The sequence below is a fragment of the Takifugu flavidus genome, chromosome 19, assembly GCF_003711565.1.
Source record: "Takifugu flavidus isolate HTHZ2018 chromosome 19, ASM371156v2, whole genome shotgun sequence".
Classification (NCBI taxonomy): domain Eukaryota; kingdom Metazoa; phylum Chordata; class Actinopteri; order Tetraodontiformes; family Tetraodontidae; genus Takifugu; species Takifugu flavidus.
Window position 1 is genome coordinate 2,434,426 of NC_079538.1, and position 21,691 is coordinate 2,456,116.

The following is a 21,691-nucleotide window of genomic DNA, read 5'->3' on the forward strand; positions in this document are numbered from 1 at the left end:
CTTTGAAAAGATGACAAATGTTTGATTCTGTTCATTCACAGAGAAACAGGCTGATTCAGGTTCATATAGTCCCGAATGGAGCGCCCAAGTAGACCACTAGTGTGCACTGTTGACCAGGCTGAGGCGAACCGCGTTGCCGCGCCACCTAGTGGTGAAACCTGCCCTGCTCGGACAGGTTTTCCGACACCGTGATGTTTGTGTTTAACATCAACAGTGATGTCACAGATGGAATTCTGGGAAACAAATCTTGTATTCATCCCTCTGATTATCAGATCAAAGTAATGGTTTACTGTAAAAGACATTAATAGATTTAAAGCCGCATTACTGGTACGTTATAAAATCAAATGTAGAGTAAGAGTGAAAAATGTTTTAATGATATCAGCAAAATAAAAGTTCAGAAGACTCCAACTGCTGCAGGCTTAATGGGGAGGAGGGGTCACTCCAGTCACTCAGAGGTCGTTGGTTCAGTCCCAGACCCAGGTGGAAACATCTTTCCAGGGGTGAACCCTAAGATGGATGAAGTGGCAGCACGTGAAGGTGTGTGAATATAGCTCTGAGAAATGAGCAAAGATGAACAAAAGTGCTGTAAATAGAGACCACTCACTCAGTAGCAGTTCCAGGATCACACAAGGTTTCAGTGCTGGATCAGATGTTTTGGGAAGACTGGATGATTTCATTGCATTCAATGATGTCATGCTCAGCTCCTCAACCAGGAAAAGCTTCATCATGTTTCTTCACAGTCATTAATTTAGCTAATTTATCTTACAGGCTTTTTCCATGGTTTTCTTCAGAAGCACTGGGAGCTTCACCGGTCAGCGGTGGTGACCGTGTAGATGCTTTATTTTTCAACAGCTTGTTGTTTGTTTACTACTTTCTTATTTAGCGTGTTGTCTTCCTTCCAGCTGTCCCCCCTCCCCTCTCCCCCCTTGTTTTTCTCACCTCTCTTACTTCCTTGTGTTCATGTGATCAGCTGTGAGCTTTGACCTGGAAACTCTGTTGCTGTGTCATCGCTGTTGTGGGTTCATCGCTGTTGTGCATCATTGTCAGTGTATCTTTGGTCTTACTGACTGATGACTGTGACCCCGCCCACCAATAACCCTGTCACTCAAAGCACCTGGTGTAGAAAGCAAACATGCCTTCTCATGTTCCTGAGGAAGGCAGGCTGGTAAAGATTTTAATCTTAATCAGTTTTCACCACTCCTGATTCTGATCAGCCACATCAGATATTTACCCATAATTCTGAGGGGAACATAAGAAAATGTTGACTCTTGCAATAATTTCAAAAATCTTTGGGGAAAACTACAGAATTGTGAGGAAGGTAGAGGGAGTTTTTTGGTTTCTCCCATCCCTGAGAACTGCCACAACGCCCTGTGAGCTCTGAGGATTTCCTGCCCAGAGCGGAGCTCTCACTCACGTTGTGGGTGTGCTGAAACCTGAACTTCCGCTTCAGCCACCAATGAGTGGACTTTCCCATAAAAACCATGTCTGATGCTGAAACCGATCTTCTGTAACACCACACCATGTCCAACGCTAAAAATGTCAACAGAATCCAGTAGCTCTCCTGATTCAGAGACCTTCCATCATTTGCTGGGTTCTTTCCAAGATCTTCCTGTACTGATGTGAGACAGGCCAGAAAAGTGGAAACAGGAAGTAGTCTTTCAGCAGAATTGCTGGCTCTTGCTGATACTTAACAGGTAGATGTCGTAGGTGTCGTAGTGTAGGCAGAGCAGGACGGACCTTCTGCCTCAGGCAGAACTGTGACCTTTACTCTCTCAGCCATGATGACGGCTGCTGGACAGGGTTGGCCCACCAGTGTTCTGGGATACCTTTCAGTTGGTTTCTGAGTTTAAGCTGGAGTTAAAGCCCTTTTCACATCAAACAGAAAGCAGTGAAGAACAGAACTCTAGAGCGCTTCTGACCCACATCACCTGACGGAACCGATAGTTTCAGACAGACGGAGCTTCTGTATGAACGCGTCACCAGCCGTAGCGATACATTAAGCCCCACCCCCAGTCCCTCAGGAGCTGTCCTGTCGTTCCACTGTGACACGTTATACCTTATAACACCTCTACAACAATCTGGGTTTTATTGCTGCTTACTTTGCAAATCTCAGCAGATGCTCATTTAACCTATAAACTATAGAAATAGATTGATAACATAGCTGCCATATTTATGAGCCGATGGTTTTATTTCCAGAGCTGCTGGTTATTTGTGTGGGAACTGCAGAACACCTAAATTCTGCTCCAATTGGAGGCTTTGAAAGGAAGGAGAACCTCAGCACATGTTTGACATGAAGCCATTTAATTAAGAAAGTATCAAAAGAAAGACACACATGACCACACACAAGAGGAAGTCAAGTTTTCTTAGAGGTTTGATGTTTGGTCTGATGAAAGGTTCATCTTTCAAGGACAATAGGAGCTCAGAAAACACATCAGTGTGAAGCTCTGAAGAACCATCTCAACATCTACAGACTCAAATCCACTTTAGACAGAAGAGCAGATTAAATAGGACAGCTTCAACAGGTCAAAACATCTAACCTGGAAGAAAGATGTTAACCATCATAAATAAAGTGTGTGAGTGTGGTGATGCCGCTGACACGGCAGGCAGAGTTCAACACTCAGAGATGAACAACATCGGTCGAGACGAAGCTCAAACTTGTCATCCACAGCAGGACACAAACTGGCCTTTCCAGCCAACATAGAAACATCTACTTAATGATTCCATAGTGCTTTCACATTGTGAGCAGAGTTATGAACTCTTGTGGAGATGAGCGGCTGATGAAGGACCTCCAGCCTTTGTCTCAAGCCAAAACTCGTAGCAGCAGGTTTAGGACTTTGGTACATGAGGAACTGGCCCATTACCAGTGAAGGAAGGGTGTGCTAGCAGCAGCATCTGTTCTTGGCCCTGACCTTGTTCTCAGGTAAAAAGTGTCATTAGCAGCTCCACCAGCTTCTGTGACAGCCTGAGCTTCATGTGTGGGAGCAGAAGATCCACGTGTCCTCTCATAGATGATCGGGGCAGTGGATGTGATCCAGCGTTAGAAATCCCGCTGGCATTTCACTGGAGGAGGAGGAAGAGCTGGTGAGGTTGTGGAGCTGGAGGGTGCTCTCCTTGATGTGCTGGATAAACAGGTTCCTCTCGTCCTCGGGTGTTTGGCCGTTCTCCGCTCGGACGATGCAGGTTGGCCGGTGCAGGTTGAGCATGTAGACCAGCTGCTGCTTCTGCCGCTTCAGCTCCTCAATCTGAGCCTTCAAGTCAGTGTTGACCGTCTCCAGTTTCTCTGACTCCTACAGAAGAGGGAGGAGGACAAGAGGAGTGAGATTCTCTGTAGTTTCCCAGAAGAACCAGACAGAATCTAGTCTGAGATTAACGCATCATGGCTCATGTCTCCTTCCTTCAGTTCCACCTGAGGAACCTTCTGAGAACCTTTTACTGTCATTAGAAGAGATAGATATTACTGCACCTTCTGCAGAGACTCCGTCTTCTCCTTCTTCTTGTTGCGACACTTGGCAGCAGCTATTTTGTTCCTCTCCCTCCTCCTCTTCCTCCTCTCCACCTCCTGAGGAGACGCCTGGGCAGCATAGGTCAAACGGGTTACTTCAGGTTCTGTAGAAGTCCAACCAAAGAGGGGAATTCAGCACCTCACCTCTCTCCTGTAGCCCGACTCAGAAGTCAGGGGTTCGAACGGACGGTCCGAGCTGGAGCTGGCCCCATCGGAACTCAGGTCCACGCTGAGCCCGCTGGACAGCCTCTTGTTCTGGATGGCCAGCCGCAGCTCCTCCTTCACAATGGGGGTAAAGTTGGTGAAGTCGTCGAGGGTGAGAGTGGTCGGTGGGGACAGACAGGGCACCAGGGCAGAGCAGCTGATATCAGCCAGTGAGGGGCCCGAGTGCTGCAGCATCATTCTGGAAAAAAACCCAACATGGTTAACCCATCAGAGAAGGTCACATACACGTCACCAAGTTTTCTGATGTCATCTGAACACGTGACTCAAGCCAGGACTACGATGAGAGCTGACAGGACATCAGCGACAGCTCACACCAAGTCGCCAGACAGTTTCCCGACACACGTTCGCGTCATTCAAAGAGAAAAGTTCTAATGTTCCCGCTGCCCAGGTGGGCAGAGAACGTCAGAGATGTGCCACAACTTTATGTTCTACGCGGAAAGTTGGAGAAGCGTCCCAGGACAGCGGAGCGCACGAGTCTCTATCCGCGCCGACACCTTCTCAGACCGGGAATAAAGCGCCCCCGCCCCCGCCCCCGCCCCACAGCCCCACAGCCCCCGAGGAGCCGGACCTACCTGTGAAAGAGGCTGATGTCCGGAAAGAAAAGGCGCTTCCTCCTAAGTCCTCAGCTGATGAGCTCATGAAAGGCTTGTGCTCACCGCGTTGCATCACCCGCTTTTATAAGGCGGCGGTGGGCGGAGCCACGATGACGCCACCGTCAGAAAACCGCTAGGCGAGGAGGAGGAGGGGCCGGCGGTGACGTCATCCTAATAATAGAAGGCTTACCCTGCGATGATGCAATCCAGCAATCCCGAGCTGGTGAGCCATAAACAGACCAGGCTTCCCCCCCCTCACCCCCTCAACACACACACACATATACACACACACACCCCTCACTCTCCCCACACACAGACCTGCCCCCCTTTCCCACACACACACACACACACACACACACACACACAAACACACACACACATCCCTCACCGTCCCTCCTGTCTTCCTGTTCCTCTTGTCCAAAAGTAGTTTTATTACATTATGGAATGTTTATTAAATTACTTATTAACCACTGTATTTACAGCATTTTCAAGCAGAGGAAAGAACATTTGGACAGACAGACAGGCAGACAGGCAGACAGGCAGGCAGACAACTGCTAGGGTCAGTGAATGGTCAGGGGTCGTTCCTGGACTGGACTGAGATTGATCCAGGGCAGATTTTCTCGGGACCAATGAAATGTTGAGTTCTCCCTGTAGCATCCGGTCAGAGGAGCTGCAGCAGGTTTAAAAAGGTCCAAATTTGAATTTGAGTCTTCAGAGTTTCTTTGTAGCGTCCGTTTAAGGAAGCTTATTGCTATAGCAACGCGATGTGAAGCTGCTGCAAAATCATTTTGTGATTTTATGTTGTGATATATTGTGAGTTTGTACCCATCTTTCACCCATGAAAAATTCTCAGCATTTCAGATGTGGACTTACAGGAGCTCCATTTCCTTCCCCCTCGCTCACTTCCTGTCACAGTCACACTCTCACATTGTTGAGAAACGCCTGTGTGGGAGGAGCTTCATTCACCTGGGGTCAGGTTTTCAGGGAAATCTGGGTTGTTGTGTGGGAGAGGAGCCATAAAAGTGAGTTAATATCTAACCGGTGGTTTGGTGTTTCCTTTTGAGGAGCTCCTCAGCTGTAGAGAGGAAACCTTTCACAGAGCGCTGAGTCAGTCAGCCACATTGTTCACACACATTGTTCCTCTTTATTTGAAATGATTCAGTGAATCTCCAAATGTGTGTTTCAGGGTGTGGATCTGAAGCTGGAAGGCCACAGCGCCAAGGGTTGAAGCTGGGGTCCTTCAAGGCACCGTGGAGGTGGGCAGAGTTTAAGGACACATTTTTAGTCCACATCCAAACCTATGAGGACCAGTGAGGTCATGGTTTTCTATGATGTGGACCTAAAAATAATCATACAATTGTGGGCTGTCAAAGATTAAAAATGATAAGAGCTGTGACATTCACACACGCTTAATCAGTGGTGAAAAGGTCATAGGTCACCACACGCTCCAGATCCTGACGTCATTGCTGACCCTGTTGACTATTAATAACAGTGATTTGTGGACTGACCCACCAGCTAAATAAGACCTCCTCTATTTTTGGATCAGGTAGTTTCACTGTGTATGTGTGTGTGTGTGCATGTGTGTGCGCGTGTGTGTGTGCGTGTGTGTGTATACGTGCTCGCCCAACGTCACACTCTAAAATACACACAGGAGCTCTGAGTTAACCCTAACCCTTACCCTAACCCTAACGCTAAACCCTAACCCTAACCCCTGACCCTAGCTAACTCTAACCCTAACCCATAACCCTTACCCTTACCCTAACCCCTACCCTAACCCTAATGCTAAACACTAACCCCTGACCCTTACCCTAACCCTAACCCTAACCCCTGACCCTAACCCTAACGCTAAACCCTAACCCTAACCCCTGACCCTAGCTAACTCTAACCCTAACCCCTGACCCTTACCCTAACCCCTACCCTAACCCTAATGCTAAACACTAACCCCTGACCCTTACCCTAACCCTAACCCTAACCCCTGACCCTAACCCTAACCCCAATCAATATCAATAACTTAGAGTGGGTAACAGAAAAGATCAATATTCAACACTTTATTATTATTAATCTCAGCAATTGTTCAGATGATCACTTCTACATTTGATCAGAAAAAAAATGTGGCGTTTTCACCAGACCCTCTCAACCATAAGAAACGAAACCATTTTAACAATTCATAAACTATGTTGAACCACGTTTTAAAAAGTTATGCAACATTTTAAAAAAATAACTTTCATATTGAATAAATCTTAACAAATCTACTGCAATTCTGCTCAAAATCTGTTACATTTTATAAACACCCTTTTTAGCTCCTGGGCCTTCTCTGACTGTAGAATGCTTCCCGGTGGGTAGTTAGCATTAGCATTGTAGCTTTCATGATGCGTAGTGAAGCGTCGCTCCACATTGTGCTGCTTCACCGTCATCACAGTCGCCCCACAAATGCAACATACACACCTTCCTTTCACAGTAGTAAAATATTACTCTTCCTCCCATTCACTTTGAAAATGATAGATTTACTGTTTTCTTTTTGCCACGTTTTCGGGGTAGAAAATTGCCCTCCACTCACCATCTTCACTGCCCGCTAGTTTATTCTCCACAAGCGCAAAGGTTCTTTCATGCGCACAATACTGACCTTTGAACTAGGCCAGAGTTCACCTTCACTTTATTTATATTTTTATTTATTTTTAAGACGGAAGTCATTTTAAAATCTATGAAAATGCAGGTGTGATTTAAAAAAAGTAGCGGTAGAAAAACCCTAACCCTAACCCCTGACCCTTACCCTAACCCTAATCCTAGCTAACCCTAACCATAACCTTAACCCCTAACCCCAGCTAACCCTAACCCTAACCCTACCCCCTAACCCTAGATAGCCCTAACCCTCCGGGTGGCCATGTGTCTTCTAAGGTGCCTGAGCTCAGTTTTTGGTTCCAAATCTGACTGATGGTCCTGATGGAAGTGGTCCTCACAGGTGTGGTAACCCTGTGTGAGAAGACCCAGAGGGCAAACGTCAACCTAACACCGTATATTTAATCTCACTTAAACTGACCAAATTCATCCTCTCCCAAGCTTGGTTAGGTTGGTTGCTAATAAGCATAGCATGTTGGCTAATGCAGTTTTTAATGTGCTTGCCCAACAGAAGTGTCCAGTTTTGTTTCTAGCTGGAATCACAAGTGAACATATGACCTTTTTGTGCCCTTGCGGTTACCTTTCCAGGCTTATGGGGCAAACAGTTTCATTTCCCTTCTGCCCAGCAGGAACTCTCGCTATGACAACGTGTCCCGATGGTTCAGTCAGAATGAAACTGAGAGGCTGCAGCTCCACAACAGGAGACCTTCACACACTCACACACACACACACACACCCCTCTGCTCACTTCCTGGATTTATGAACATGAAATTATGCCACCCCCTGCTGGGTTTCTACCCTCCCAGTCATTCGGGAAACCACTGAGAATATTTCCCGGAAAAAAGGATGACATCATCAGCTCCTGCTCAGAGGAAAAGAAGAGGAGGAGGAGGGGAGAAGGAAAGATGAGGAGGAAGAAAGGGGGGAGCACAAAGGAGCGCTGAATGTGCGACAACTATTGAAGGAAATGTGATGATGAGGGAACATTTTAAACATACGGCTGTATAAATGCTTTTTTTAAATTGAAATTCTGTGAATAATTAGCGAACAGTTAAACAATCATCATATTAATGCATCAATTGAGTGGTCAGTTGTTTTAATGATTATTAAAATACTCTAAAATCAAAAATTCAAAATCAGCAAATTGTTAAAATATGTAGCATGGCACACATTTTAACATCTTTTTTCTTTTTCTGCTTCTTTGTTCTCTTCTTCTTCTCTCCTAAGGTGCATCATCGTTTTCCGGAAGCTGCTGCTCCTCCATCATTCCTCCATCCATCCTCCTGTCATGTGACAGAGGCAGGCTCCTCCCCCACACTCCTGCATCACATGACTATTGACCTCATGTCTCCTGCATTCTTAGATAAACTCCAACTGCCTGAAGTCTGAAGACTTCAAGTAAATGTAAGTTCTGCTGCTGAAACAATGTGTGTGAAACACCTGTTTCTACATTAAAAATATCTTTTACACATCATTTACAGCAACACCTGTTTACATATGTTGAAATACAGGAGCTCCACACAGATAACTACAGACAACCACAGGTGAATCACTAGCTGATTAAAGACAGAGATGGTAGTTTTTGCTATCTCTCTCCTCTCCTCTCCTCTCCTCTCCTCTCCTCCTCCTCTCCTCTCCTCTCCCTCTCCTCTCCTCCTCTCCTCTCCTCTCCTCTCTCTCTCTCCTCTCCTCTCCTCTCCTCTCCTCTCCTCTCTCTCCTCTCCTCCTCCTCTCCTCTCCTCCTCTCCTCTCTCTCCTCTCCTCTCCTCTCCTCTCCTCTCCTCTCCTCTCCTCTCCTCTCCTCTCCTCTCCTCTCCTCTCCTCTCCTCTCCAGGTCCACCCCTGGATAGGTCACCAGTTTGAATATTTGGGTTTGGTACCTTGCTCAAGGGTGCCTTGGCACCTTCTCCTTCTACCAGAACATCTTCCATGTTTTGTCTTCACTGGGACTCGAACCCAGAATGCTCCACTCCTCATCCCAGCCCCCATCAGACTAAGCTCCCTTGGTTATTATGTGATGTTTTATGTGAGAAGGATTTCCCATGATCCTCCTGCCGGCTGACTTGGCTAATGTATTATTGATGGTCTCAGGCTTTCGGCTGATCTGTTACCATCTCTGTTTATATTTACAGGACTGTTGCTGTGGCAACAGAAGCCTCCTGCTCTGGTCTGCACAGATACCTGATGGCTGTTTCCTGGTGACATCACTCAGGTGAGTCTCAACTCCTCTGTCCCAGTCTGGTCCTCACAGGAAGTAGACCAAAGCAAGGAAGGAATGTGGTGAACTGGAAAGTATCCCAGTATCCCCAGCTCAGGGCAGTGGTTTGTCTGGGCCTCACATCCTCAAACTCTCTGCACGGTTATTTTTAGATTCTGGGTAAAGTAGGTTATATGGCCACAGCAGCTGCAACACACACAAACACACACACACACACACACACACCCTGTTTCAAGTGACAATGACATCACAGTCTCGTCTCTTACAGACTGTTATGCAAATAGACACAACGTCACCTTGTTGATGGTACAACTTCCGCACTCATAACTAATGACAGGGTCTCTACATCTTATATAAGATCTATAGATCTTATATAACCTACAAGGTCAACAATGTGTCTTTGAGGAACACCTGGAAGGGTTTAAATTCAAAATTTCAGTAAACATCATGGTCAGACTGACCAGTAGCTGCCAAAATGAGATTGGAAGAACATTAGTTAAACAATTTCGAGAGGAGAACACACACTCTCAGACACAGTCTCTCTCACACACACAGTAACACACTGGATTTGTTTGATGACTAATGATGAATCAGCAGGTGGTGTTTGAAGCAGCATGACACAGCAGATCAGAAGATACAATGAACAGCACAAAAGTGCACAAAGAGTCACGGGACTGGAAGAGGAAGTGTGGTCTGACAGCCCAGGAGGAGTAGAAGAAGAGCATCAAACGTGAGCATCAGCTTCCTGAACTGTTGTTGTCATCCATCCATCCATCCATCCATCCATCCATCCATCCATCCATCCATCCATCATCCATCCATCATCCATCCATCCATCCATCCATCCATCCATCCATCCATCCATCCATCCATCCATCCATCCAGGCCAATCAAGGAGCTAAGCTGAGGTGACATCATCCCCTGATCACCATGGTGACCTCAGCCTACATCATCATGAATTCCTAATGATGGATTTGAGTGCATCCAATCAGCAGAAGTAGAGGATAGTCAGGTAACAGGCCTGACAGCAGGCAGCCAATCAGAATTCAGGACACAGATTACAGCCTGGCTCAGAGGGAATCAATAATGTAGGCACGCGACCACACACACACACACACACACCACACACACACACACACACACACACACACACACACATTGCCAATGATAGCCAATGATACAGAGATGATAGCAGAGAAGAGAGGAGGAGAGAAAGAGTTGAAGATGGAGAGAAGTAAACAGAAGAGTGGTAGAAGTCAAAGATGACCTCAGTATTTGTGTGATTCACCAGGTGAGTCACCTTCAAGAACATCGATAGCAAGCATACAGAGCAATGCTCTGCTGCTGCCTGATGTTTCTGGGAGCAGGAACAAAAACCCTCTCAGATGGCCTTTTTTTTGTCTCTTTAGGACAGATAAAACAAAAAAGTGCACCTCTGGGAGTCAGATTGGACACGAGGATGAAGTTGCAGTTCACTTCACGGCCTCTGGGGGGCTATAAGGGGGGAAAAGACAGCACGTCCTCTTTCAGTCAAATATTCCTGATCAAATAAGTCAAATATGCCCACTGGGCTTCAGGAAGAGGATTTTGTATTAAGCAGGATATAACACACAGTTATCACAGATCACATGACCTGATTTCGCAAGTGGCTCGGCAGGTTTGTCCAGGTTGAATTATGCGTAACTGTAAAAGCGTGTACTTTGTTACCTTAAAACCACAAATGTTTAACCCCATAAATATTTGGGAGAGATGGAACCAGTGCCGAGAGCACAATGGGACAGTTGGAAACACCAGTTTGTGTATTTAAGCCCAGTTGGGCCTGAATCAGGACCTGATTGGTGGAGCTGCAGATAAGTCAGCGTGTTGTGTTCAGGAACACCTGGGGATTTCCAAAGATAAGAAGACCAGAGTAGGTCTGGTGCTGCAGCTCTGTCACATCAAGCCTGTTGAACGTGATGGAGCTCTGACTCAGCTGATGGAACAGAGCCTCCATTCTGCTGCATCTTCACTTCTCTTCTTAGACTCTGGAGACACAATTGGTTCTTCTTTCTCTGTTTCCAGCAGGTCAGGAGGTCAAAAGTGAAGACTACAGCGGTTCATTTCATCACCATGTGTCACCATGTGTAGATGTGCGGCTGCTGCATCATCAATTGCTCCATGGTGGGCGGGGCGGCCTGGGCCTCATGAGGACACACCCCTTGGACAGAAATCCAAAGATGGGAATCATCTAAACCAGCTGGATCGGGAGAACTGCTGATCATGTGAGCAACATGGTCACAGATTCTTCAGTCAGCTGATTTCATCTTCCACCAACCCTCACTGAGGATGCACAGGATTTAAGATTGGCAGTTGTTTGGGTTTTAAAGGAGAACTTGATGTTTCCCAGTTGGTAGATCCACACCATTGAAGACCAGAGGGTTCCAGCTAGGGATCACCTTTAGTTCAGGAATGTTCAGAAGGGTTTTTGTTGGAATCCAACCAGTGGATGAAAGAGATGGGGATGGCGCCCCCTGGTGGTGTGGGTGATTTTAAAATTAAAATCAACATCAAAGTGTATTTCTGAAATCATTAATCACATTTATTGTTAAATCTTTGAACAGCTTTTATTCAGGAATCTGACGTCTTCAAATAGAATTTACATTCTGTTTTAATCAGCCCATCAGGGTCACAGGTCACCTGAGAGGGAAATCTGACATCACAACCACAATTCCAGGTATCACTCAGAAAATCTCTCTGAATAAGTGGCGCAACAAGAGAAAATATAACGTCAGACAGCCGATGTTTGTTTAAAACTGGAAACATTGACGGGAGCAGGTGACCCGTCGGTACCCTAGATGCACAACAGCGACACCCTCCGGACATAAATTGGAACGGCAACTGGGTGTCACAGGAACCAAATGAAAAATAATAATAATATGATACGGTTGACCAGTTACCATTTCACTTTTGTAATTACATTCATGATTACAAAAAGCAGCAGCTCTCTTCCGAGTTAGAGTTTTATTAATGGGCCACCAAAATCAAAGAGCAGTTTGGGTCATTTTGATGAGATTTGAGATGATGAGATTTCACACGTCTCTAGTCAGCTGCTAAGAGAACTAAAGATTAATAAACTAAAACAACTCTGATGAGATTTAACCACCATCGTCCATAAGGAGGCTAAAATAATCCACGTTTTCCCCATGGATTCTGAAGAGCTGGGAGATCGGGAGTAACTCTGCATCAGTCGGCAACTTCCCATGATGCACTGCTCACAGGGCCACCCTCGGGCTCAGCTGTCGATCCTCCACCAGTTAAAGAGTGTATGATGCTGATGTGGGACGCCAAAGACGCATTGTGGGACATCGGCAGGACCGGGAGAACAGGTCAGCTCCTCCACTTCCTGGCTTACTTCTGCAGCTCCTGTGGGGTGCTGAAAGTCTCGTACACGTTGGCGGCGAACTCCTTCACCTGGTCGTTCATCAACAAATCCTGAAACCACAGAGAGAGAGAGAGAGAGAGAGAGAGAGGAGATGAGCGTCCAGATTTGCTGTCTGTCTTTTGTCCTGATGGTGAGTTGATTAAAAGACTGAAGATGAAAGATGTGTGTTCTTACCTGGATGAAGTGACTGGGAGTCTCGCTGCAGATGATGTTGATCTGCCCGTTCATGATGGGGATGATCTTAGCCAGCGGCAGACTGACGGCTGAGAGACTGAACACACACACACACGGACACACACAAACCTGTGTTTGTCCAAATGTACACCAACAGACGCATCTGCTGTTTCCTGCTCAAGTCCAACACAAGCAGAGCCTCAGCTCACTGGCGGCTGATCGGCCAGAAGAAGAGAAGCGCAGCTAAAAGACGCGTTCGTGTTCATAGGAAATCAGAGGAAGAAGCAACCGACCTGTCGGCACCAAGGAGGGCGGGGTCACCGGGAGGAGGGCGGAAGAATTCAGCCAGGTTGTCCAAGAGACGAGAGAATCCTCGATTCAGACAGGCGTTCAGGACAGTGCTGAAGTCCGGACTGCAGTTACACACACACACACACACACACAAATCAGAACGGAACCACACACTCCTCTGTTGTTACCAGCAGTAGGACGTTTACCTGTCCAACATGTCTCTGGTCTCATTCAGCATTTTGATGGTCACAGTGTCTTCTTCAGTCAGTCCACAGGCCTCAACATAGCAGGACTGTGGTTAGTTGGCTGCCTACGAGTGCGTGTGTATGTGCATGCGTGTGTTTGTGTCTGCGTGTGTGGAACCACCTGCTCAGCAAGCGCGTTCTCGTCATCGGCCAGAAGGTACCTGGACAGCGGCGAAGCGGACTCCACCACCGCTCTGACCCAGCTGAGCTGCTGCTCCAGTTCCACTAGGGACAGATTCTGTTTCAGGGAGATGCTGAACACAGGCAGCCAATCAGAACGCAACTCTGAGCGCCGCCTCGGCAGTGGGCCGACATCACACCTACCCTCCCAACGAGCGCCGCACCGCCCCCTTCACCGCCGTCATCAACTCAGCCAGACCTGCACAAGAGACGGGTCAGAGGTCACACAGGTCACAGAGCATAGGCCAGAGGACAGGCACACTCTGCTCTGGGTCAAATGGGATTGGGACTCCGTCCTACCATCTCCCAGCAGGTGTTGGATACTGGACAGGTACTGGTGCTGGACGTCAGGAGGAGCCCGAGGAGTCTGGGAGGGAACCAAGAGAGTCAGAGCCAGAGGCAGTCATGTGTGTGTTTGTGACTATATTTTCATGTACGCGTCTATATATACGTATATATACTGTATGTGTGTGTGTGTCTGTATGCGTGTGTCCCTCACCTGGCCAGGGTGGCCCGCCGACGTGTCCAGGTCCAGGTACAAGTACCCCCCGATGATGTTCAGCTGGACTCGCAGCAGAACCACCAGCATGCAGGTGCTGTACACGCCCACAATGGTGCGAGTAAAACCTGGAGCGGATCAGCGGTTGGTGATCACAGCACAAAGGTTGGGTGAGGTGCCAGCGGGCTCCAAACTTACTGATGATCTTTAGATCCTCCCAGATCTCCAGTTTGTTGGCGGGCCTGACAGAAGAACCGTTCCGACACGTTAGTGACACAGACGAACCGGCCTGAGCTCAGGGTGGCGCTGACGGACTCACCTGGTCTTGAGCAGCATGGTCAGACTCTCGGAGTTTAACTGGGACACGATGGCGTCCTTGAGCGCAGGCAGCATGGACAGAACTACGCACACAAACGGACCAATCAGAGGGCGGGGCAGCTGATCACGTGGCCAGCAGCAGCCTCACCTGTCATGTTACAAGTCCTCTGGTTGCTCTCGAAGTGGATATGTCTGCGGGCTTGAGCCAGGTACTCTGCTGCCTCTCTCTCCTGCATCTCCCGCAGCTTCTTTTGCGCGTATTTCCCCAGGAAATAAACACCTGAACAGGTTATTCCCCCCTTCAGTTAAGAAGTTAGCGACGGCCCAAACTTCTCTTCCTTCACTCGCATCCAGGTTATCTGCTATTTAAGGCTCATTAGCTTACTTTAGTTCAGCAATAATTAACTACTGGCTAAAATAATCAGATAAAAACACGAGAGTCCTAACTTAAACCGATTAGAAGTTAGAAGTCTTTGAAGCTTTTTTCTCTGATTTAGTTTTTCTTCCTCTATTTACCCGCAGTTACTCTGGTTTGGAGTTCGCCTCTTATGCAGGGTTAAACACTAAAACACGTTGATGAACATGGATGATTAAGATAAAATATTTTTATAAAGCGTGCTGCTAAACTTGTTAGCTTTTACCTCCGACTGCAGCTCCCGTGAAAATAAATTTCCGTCTGTGGCGTTTAACAAAATTCCAGACAGATGAAAACATCTTTGGGCTGAAGTTACAAATTAAAAAAACAAACAACCTAAATTACTCAGTGCTTTAAAATGCACTGAGTATTGTATCTTAACTGAAGAGTTTCCACTTGCTAGCACATTCGTGCTGTTCCATTATTTTGATCAAGTCAACAAGGACACACAGTGCGGTTTCCTGTTTTATCTTTCAAAATAAAAGCATTATACCCCGCCAAGACGCCAACAGTCACACTAAACCAAATCAAGGCCAAAAACAAAAGACGCCGGTCAAAAAAGTCTTGTGGGGGAAAATACCTTTCAAATAATGTATTTTTCTTTTTCCCATATTAACAGCTGTGCACAATGTTGCAAACAATCACCCAGTTATTAAGTTATTAAGACAATCACATTCATGGAAAAACCTATGGGGGGGTTGACATGTAGACAACTAGAGGATGAGACTTTCTGTGTACTTGGATGCACAGATAACAGAAATCCTATTGGATTAAATATCATAGCATTTTATGTACATAAAGTTTATTTCACTTTGAAAAAGATCCCTCCTGTATGGGACGGCGGCATCACAGTCGACTTTTATTCTTGTAAATGTCCCCATTTCTGGTTGGACTTTCTAAAGTCGAGTTTTATTTGACGTTTGCGTTTTATGGCTAGTTCCGGTCCGTCCACTATTTTCTTCCGCCGTCCATAAAGACAATTTAGCCAGCAGCAGCTGGCTGCATGCCTTCAACCTAAAACATATTCAACTCTTAATGACAACTTTTATTACAATACAAGGTAACTTTGGTCATGGAAACGAAGGAGGGACGTAGCGGGGACACAGCTGTGGAGGACATTGAGACATGGATGGACAAAGCGTTCGACATGGTGGGTGAACGATGAAGCCTTTTAAATGAAGAGCTGCAGCTAAAGACCTTATTGAGTCACTGCATTTTTACACCTTGTTTCCACTAAACAGTTCTCTATCAAGTGATTTTAAAATACATGCTGATGTTTGTTGCAGCTATTTGCTGTTGTAACTGTTTAGTGTTGTGAACTGCAGGCCAAAGATGCTCTGCAGAATGGAGAAGTGCCAGTTGGGTGTCTGATGGTTTACAACAGTGAAGTTGTTGGCAAAGGGAGGAATGAAGTCAACGAGACGAAAAACGTGAGGAAACAGTTTTATTTAATGTTTCTAACAGTTTAAACAAATGTCCTCAAATAAGACTAATATCTGTAACAAATGCTTCATCTACTCTTAAATCAGCTTTCAAAGAAACTAATATGTGTGTGTCCGGTGCACGTGTGTGTGTGTGTGTGTGTGGTGTGTGTGTGTGTGCGCGTGCGTGTGTGTGTCAGGCCACCCGTCATGCTGAGATGGTGGCCCTGGATGAGCTCCTTAACTGGTGTCACAGCAGCAACTTGGACGTGAGCAGAGTGAGCAGGAACACGGTTCTGTACGTCACCGTTGAACCGTGTGTAATGTGTGCTGCTGCACTGCGTCTGTTGAGTATCCTGGATTTGTGTGTGTGTGTGTGTGTGTGTGTGTGTTGCTGCTCTGGTCCTTCACCTGCTCTTAAGACATCCCCACAGTCGTGTACGGCTGCAGGAACGAGCGGTTTGGAGGCTGTGGTTCCATTCTGGATGTTTCCTCTGCAGATTTACCTCAGACTGGAAACACCTTTAAGGTTTATTATTTACTCATATTTCATTGTTTTTGTTGCACACGTGTCTGTGTGTGCACATACAGGTGTGTGTCCACAGACATTTGGCTTGATCTCGCTCCTCTTGTATTTTCAGTGTGTTTCAGGTCACCGAGCAGGTGAAGCTGTAGAAATGCTGAAGACTTTTTACAAACAGGAGAATCCAAACGGTATCAACGCCTACTTGAATCTTCCTTTTATCTCAGTATTTTTGCTTTTTCTTCATCTTTCTTTCTACTTTTTCAGCCCCCAAACCAAAAACGAGGAAGGATTGATCATTCATGACCATATTTGTCGTATGATTGTTTTGTTACTGTTAAAAGACTTTTTTAAGCTGCATTATGTGACCTGATTGTGACTTTTGTAAACCTGCTGGTGACATACGCGTGTGGATCAGGAGGCATCATCTGCCCAGCAGGGGGCGCTTAACAGCAGCTGATCGTGACCGTGCGTGAACGTGATCACTACTGATTGAGGGTTTCCTGAGCGTTATCGGCCACACTAACCACACAATCAAGTTTAATTCTGTACCTTTCCAATTAAAAACCAAATCTGGTGAAATAAAATTAAATCTCTTCCCACAAAAGGTTTATATTTTAAATCATCTTTATTTTCTTCCATTCAAGAAATTGAAATCAATAAAAGATCCATAAACTGTTGATAAAAGCAAAGTCATCGTCACGTATGTCTGTCACCTGTATTCAATTTTAACACCAGTGTGTGTGTTTCCGATAAAGACAAAGCGGAGTTATTCCATGTTAGTATTGCGGGTCCACTCGATCGGTCGCCATCGTTGCCACCAGTGGCCCGTTGTTCTGTTCTTGTGCTGCTCCACAGGTGGAGGCGAGGCGCCGCACCTCTTCTGTCCAACGAGGAAGTCCAGTGCTCCCACACGTCATTCACCTTTCATCTTTTCTGAGAGACAAATCCACGTTTGGGTTTGCGATCACATTTATATCCTACGTGTGTATCTATGAGGGTGTACCTGTGTACGTGTGTCTCTGTCAATGTGTACCTATGAGTGTGTAGGTTACCTGTGTATGTTTGTGTGTATTTGTGAGTGTGCGTACCTGTATACGTGTATCTGTGATTGTGAGTCTACCTGTGTATGTGTGTGTATCTGTGTATGTGTGTGTGTGTACCTGTGTGTGTCTGATCCCAGATGTAGCTGTTGAGGATCTCTCCGAGGGTGTACAGGAGGCAGATCACAAACGTCATCATGCTGAAAAACAAGACTCTGGCCAGGGGGGCAATGCGCTCCAGCACCGGGTAGACCCACACCCCCGTCACCTGGTGCACCCAACACGTCCTGAGGGGGCAGAGACACAACGAGGGTCAGTTACTGTGGGACACCTAGTGGTCGGAAGTAAAGGTTGATTCGGTCTTTGGTACCAGAGGATGTATCCGATGGCGAAGCAGCACACAGCAGCCAGACCGCACAGCCTGCTGGGATACCGGTGACGGCTGGTCCGCATCTCAATGATGATGAAGGGCAGAACGGTGGTGTGCTGGAGGGGCAGAGCAGCACAGCCAATAACTAAAGGGCGGGCACAAACCGCCAAACTGTCAGCCTGCAAAATAAGAGGAAGAAGCACCGGACAACCTGTCCCTCCCTCCCTCCGTCCGTATGTCTGTCAGTCCCTCTATCCGGCCCTTTGTCCCTCCATCCGTCTGTCAATTCCTCCGTCCATCCATCTGTCCCTTTGTCTGTCAGGCTCCTGTCCTGCAGCAGCTACCTTTGCCCACGAGGGGATCTCTCCCAAATCCCCAACAACTGGAGGAGCACCGCTGGAGATCTATGTGAGCGTCTGAGTGTGTGTGTGTGTGTTTGGATTAAAATAATCTGGATTATTGGTTCTCAGCTGGTTTTAAATCCTATTTAGGTTTGAACCTGAAAAATCCATTTTAAAATACACTAATGACTCTATTGTTTAAAGGCCAAATCTTCACACACATTTTAAAGGTGCTGAAAGGAGAAGAACCATTGTGGAGGACGCGTCAGAGCTTCTTCAGAGGCTCCACTAATGTCCCCCGTGGCAAAAATGTGCAAAGAAACAACAGAAACATCTCTGAAGGCGCAAAAATAGTTCTCTCATGGGGTCGGAAATTCTAGGTTTCCCCCCCATCATTATGACACACACACCCAGACAGCTTAAGTTCAGCATGTGGACTAAATAGCACACTAGTTTTCTTTCTGTCTCTACTTCTGACCCCCCCGGGGGTTTCGAGGTTTGTGGCTGCTCTCTATAGCCAACTTTCTGCTGTGATGGAAACCCCCCCCTCCCAGTTGCCCAACAGCAGTGGTTTGATCTGTGGGTCAAGGTAAAAATCAGGACAAACCATTTCACATTGGAGGGGGGGGATTGTTGATACCACTGGGATTAAACCTTTGATCGCTGTGTACTTTTAAGCTAAAACTAGTTATAAGTGGGAACGTAGTGGTTATATTTTCTTATTGGCCCTTTAACTCTCATAGGATACTCATATGTATCTCAGTAAAGTTCTAAAAGTGAACCTGTTTGAGCCGTGCTGGTGTGAACTGGGTGGAGTCAGCAGATCAGATATCAATAATAATCAATACTGAAGCTCTACAGTCAGGAGAACTCTCACTCCCGACAGTCATATAAATAACGTATCCCCCCGCATCACTCAACCCTCCAGCTTCCAATGGGAATGACATCACAGTTGCCATGGCAGCCAGTCTAAACAAACAACAATGATACCATGGAATACAGCAAAATATTTACAACGCACACGGACTCTCCGTCTCTCTCTGCCACGGCAGTCAGTAATGGTGTTCAGGTTGTTTTCATCCTTGGTGATGTTGCCATGACAACCAGTGAGCTATGACATCATTGATTGGAGTATACAGTAGGAGGAACTCAACGCACTTGTATTTTCTCCACTTGAAGCAGCAAAATGGAAACAAACAGCCCCCCAATACTTAAACACACACTCGCACACACACACACACACACACACACACACCACACACACACACACACACACACACACACTCTCACGCACAGCTTAAGCAGCTATCAGAGCTTCACTGTGTTTTAGCCGTTGTCTAACCTTCCAACCACACGAACCTCCAACTTCAAAACCAGGGTGAGTTCATTCAGGAACCCTGAAACTACAACGGTTCCAGGTGTGTTCTCGCCCTCGGCTGCCTCCTGAACTCACCATGCCGTGGTTGAGCCACTGAGGGATGAAGTTGTCCAGAAGTTTGGGATAGACCAGCTCTCGGTCGTACAGGTAGAGACTCCAAAAGGTGAAGACCACAAACTGCACGGGGAGACACAAGTCAGCAAAGCAACACACACACACAAACAGACACACACATGCACACTCACCGCTCCCACAGGGAAGGCCAGCACTGCCATCATCCAGTCCCTCAGGCCAACCAGCTTCCTCAGCTGGCGTTCCTGCTCGCTGGTGTCACCGGCCTTTGTCAGCAGGCTGGACACGTCGATCAGAACACACAGGCCAAAGAACACGGCCTGGATCACCTGTGAGGGGAACATGAGGTGTGATGATGAGGCCTGTCTGGAGGAACGCCGCCTTTACTTCTGCCTATTTGAGCCATAAACTGAACCAAATGAGCTCAGTCAGTTTGAGCTTTGCTAGGCTGGATGGATGTCTGTGACCTTCCTCACCAAAGGAATCACAAAAGCATTAGACATCATTGATGGCATTAATAAGCAAACATAGATAGCTTTCAGAAGGTTTTGCTGGAACCGTCAAGCATTGTTTTTGACAGTAGAACCTGGGGAGAGACAACCAGCTCCAGCGCTGGAACTCTCACACCCAGCACAATGGCTCCCACCTTCAGGACCAAATGGTTAAACCTCCAACCTGCTGGTTAATCCTCCAACCTGCTGGTTAATCCTTTCCTCATACAGTAGCTCGACAGACAGGTTGTAGCAACAAGATTTTAATAATTGACTTTTACTTTTCTTAAACACACTGTCAACCTGCCAGTATTCATTACGACATATTCATATCAATAAATAAATATTGATTTTCATATCATGTAAATTGAAGATAACTGAATTTTTGATGTGTTGGTTGTTTTCATGACAGTTTCCGGTTCCGATAAGGACACAATCGTTGGGCACGCGCTGCACGCTCTCGTGAGCGTGAGTGGCTGGGGGGCAGGGTCCACGACAACAGGCGGGGGCCTCAAACAACAGCCCGGGACACAGGTGACTGAGCAACGCACCGTAAAATCAACACGCTGACCGGAGGAACGGCGGAACCGGAAACGCCCACTCATCAAACCTGTCGCTCCCCCCCGCGGAGCACCGAGACCCCCCACCGCCGACAAGGGGAGGACCGATTGATGAATTCAAAAGAAAAAACGCAGCGTGAATTTGTACCAGGTCGATGAAGGTCAGAAATTTCCAGCTGCCTCCGTAGGTCTGGTGAGCTGGCATGTCCAAGGCTTTGTAGTGACACAGGATGGAGAAATACGACAACAGGATGGCGACCCGGAGAACCTGCGAGGGGATGAGCGCCATGATGCTCCGCGGTGCTTGTGTCTCCTCTGCCCCACTCCTCTGGACCCTGACGCGTCCGTCTGCGCTTCTGCTGCCGCGCGCTCACCGGCCGCCGCTTCCGTGTTATGATGACGCAGCTGGGGAGGGGGGGAGGAGTCTAGGTGGTACTCCTATAATGCTGTACTACAGACATACTACAGTAAATGCTGCAGTACTCTACACACTACTGACACAGACTACAGTAAATACTGCAGTACTCTACACACTACTGACACATACTACAGTAAATACAACAGCAGTACTCTACACACTACTGACACATACTACAGTAAATACTACAGTACTCTACACACTACTGACACATACTACAGTAAATCCTGCAGTGCTCTACACACTACTGACACATACTACAGTAAATACTGCAGTACTCTACACACTACTGACACATACTACAGTAAATCCTGCAGTGCTCTACACACTACTGACACATACTACAGTAAATACTGCAGTACTCTACACACTACTGA

General features: G+C 46.9%; 4 protein-coding genes and 1 long non-coding RNA gene across 8 annotated transcripts; 1 reads left to right on the forward strand and 4 right to left on the reverse strand.

Moving 5' to 3' along the window:
- Positions 1 to 352: 352 nt before the first annotated feature.
- On the reverse strand, positions 353 to 1,092 carry LOC130516053 (uncharacterized). Its single transcript, XR_008947339.1, has 2 exons — positions 605 to 1,092; positions 353 to 507 (listed from the first exon to the last, which is right to left on the reverse strand). It is a non-coding gene; the product is annotated as an uncharacterized LOC130516053 (long non-coding RNA).
- Positions 1,093 to 2,280: 1,188 nt separating this feature from the next.
- Positions 2,281 to 4,436, reverse strand: atf3 (activating transcription factor 3). The gene is made up of 4 exons (XM_057017448.1): positions 4,300 to 4,436; positions 3,647 to 3,905; positions 3,464 to 3,571; positions 2,281 to 3,287 (listed from the first exon to the last, which is right to left on the reverse strand). Exons 2-4 carry the CDS (start codon positions 3,902 to 3,904, stop codon positions 3,003 to 3,005), a joined length of 651 nt encoding a protein of 216 aa, XP_056873428.1. The 5' UTR covers position 3,905; positions 4,300 to 4,436; the 3' UTR covers positions 2,281 to 3,002.
- A 7,270-nt stretch (positions 4,437 to 11,706) lies between these two features.
- Positions 11,707 to 15,157, reverse strand: pex3 (peroxisomal biogenesis factor 3). Of its 3 annotated transcripts, none has more exons than XM_057017703.1 (12): positions 14,924 to 15,157; positions 14,431 to 14,562; positions 14,284 to 14,365; positions 14,163 to 14,206; positions 13,965 to 14,092; positions 13,766 to 13,832; positions 13,610 to 13,664; positions 13,407 to 13,539; positions 13,247 to 13,317; positions 13,043 to 13,162; positions 12,750 to 12,846; positions 11,707 to 12,625 (listed from the first exon to the last, which is right to left on the reverse strand). In XM_057017703.1, the coding sequence occupies exons 1-12, from the start codon at positions 14,994 to 14,996 to the stop codon at positions 12,542 to 12,544; spliced, it is 1,086 nt and encodes a 361-aa protein (XP_056873683.1). In that variant the 5' UTR covers positions 14,997 to 15,157; the 3' UTR covers positions 11,707 to 12,541. The 3 variants fall into 3 exon arrangements, with proteins under 3 accessions (XP_056873683.1, XP_056873684.1, XP_056873685.1); XM_057017704.1 differs by having other exon boundaries at positions 14,431 to 14,641; positions 14,924 to 15,127; XM_057017705.1 differs by lacking the exon at positions 11,707 to 12,625 and having other exon boundaries at positions 12,826 to 12,964.
- Positions 15,158 to 15,635: 478 nt separating this feature from the next.
- On the forward strand, positions 15,636 to 17,001 carry adat2 (adenosine deaminase tRNA specific 2). The gene is made up of 6 exons (XM_057017707.1): positions 15,636 to 15,847; positions 16,023 to 16,127; positions 16,319 to 16,469; positions 16,541 to 16,647; positions 16,760 to 16,832; positions 16,909 to 17,001. The coding sequence occupies exons 1-6, from the start codon at positions 15,770 to 15,772 to the stop codon at positions 16,935 to 16,937; spliced, it is 543 nt and encodes a 180-aa protein (XP_056873687.1). The 5' UTR covers positions 15,636 to 15,769; the 3' UTR covers positions 16,938 to 17,001.
- A 249-nt stretch (positions 17,002 to 17,250) lies between these two features.
- aig1 (androgen-induced 1 (H. sapiens)) lies at positions 17,251 to 21,318 on the reverse strand. 2 transcript variants are annotated; one of them, XR_008947521.1, is made up of 6 exons: positions 21,045 to 21,318; positions 20,019 to 20,174; positions 19,849 to 19,950; positions 18,055 to 18,199; positions 17,805 to 17,971; positions 17,251 to 17,577 (listed from the first exon to the last, which is right to left on the reverse strand). XR_008947521.1 is itself a non-coding variant. In XM_057017706.1 (6 exons), exons 1-6 carry the CDS (start codon positions 21,183 to 21,185, stop codon positions 17,558 to 17,560), a joined length of 702 nt encoding a protein of 233 aa, XP_056873686.1. In that variant the 5' UTR covers positions 21,186 to 21,318; the 3' UTR covers positions 17,251 to 17,557. The 2 variants fall into 2 exon arrangements, 1 of the variants encoding a protein (XP_056873686.1); XM_057017706.1 differs by having other exon boundaries at positions 18,055 to 18,170.
- Positions 21,319 to 21,691: the final 373 nt, after the last annotated feature.

Coding starts and splice junctions, on each gene's coding strand:
- atf3 (XM_057017448.1), bottom strand. CDS start 3,904: ATGATGCTGCAGCACTCGGGCCCCTCACTGGCTGATATCAGCTGCTCT. Junction 3,572..3,646: donor AGTCGGGCTACAGGAGAGAG/GTGAGGTGCTGA, acceptor TATGCTGCCCAG/GCGTCTCCTCAGGAGGTGGA. Junction 3,288..3,463: donor AGACGGAGTCTCTGCAGAAG/GTGCAGTAATAT, acceptor CCTCTTCTGTAG/GAGTCAGAGAAACTGGAGAC.
- pex3 (XM_057017703.1), bottom strand. CDS start 14,996: ATGTTTTCATCTGTCTGGAATTTTGTTAAACGCCACAGACGGAAATTT. Junction 13,833..13,964: donor CGGCGGGCCACCCTGGCCAG/GTGAGGGACACA, acceptor GTTCCCTCCCAG/ACTCCTCGGGCTCCTCCTGA. Junction 12,847..13,042: donor GCCCTCCTTGGTGCCGACAG/GTCGGTTGCTTC, acceptor GTGTGTGTTCAG/TCTCTCAGCCGTCAGTCTGC.
- adat2 (XM_057017707.1), top strand. CDS start 15,770: ATGGAAACGAAGGAGGGACGTAGCGGGGACACAGCTGTGGAGGACATT. Junction 16,128..16,318: donor AAGTCAACGAGACGAAAAAC/GTGAGGAAACAG, acceptor TGTGTGTGTCAG/GCCACCCGTCATGCTGAGAT. Junction 16,833..16,908: donor CAAACAGGAGAATCCAAACG/GTATCAACGCCT, acceptor CTACTTTTTCAG/CCCCCAAACCAAAAACGAGG.
- aig1 (XM_057017706.1), bottom strand. CDS start 21,185: ATGGCGCTCATCCCCTCGCAGGTTCTCCGGGTCGCCATCCTGTTGTCG. Junction 20,175..21,044: donor TTCTGACCTTCATCGACCTG/GTACAAATTCAC, acceptor TTCCCCTCACAG/GTGATCCAGGCCGTGTTCTT. Junction 17,578..17,804: donor CTGGGATCAGACACACACAG/GTACACACACAC, acceptor TTTGTCTCTCAG/AAAAGATGAAAGGTGAATGA.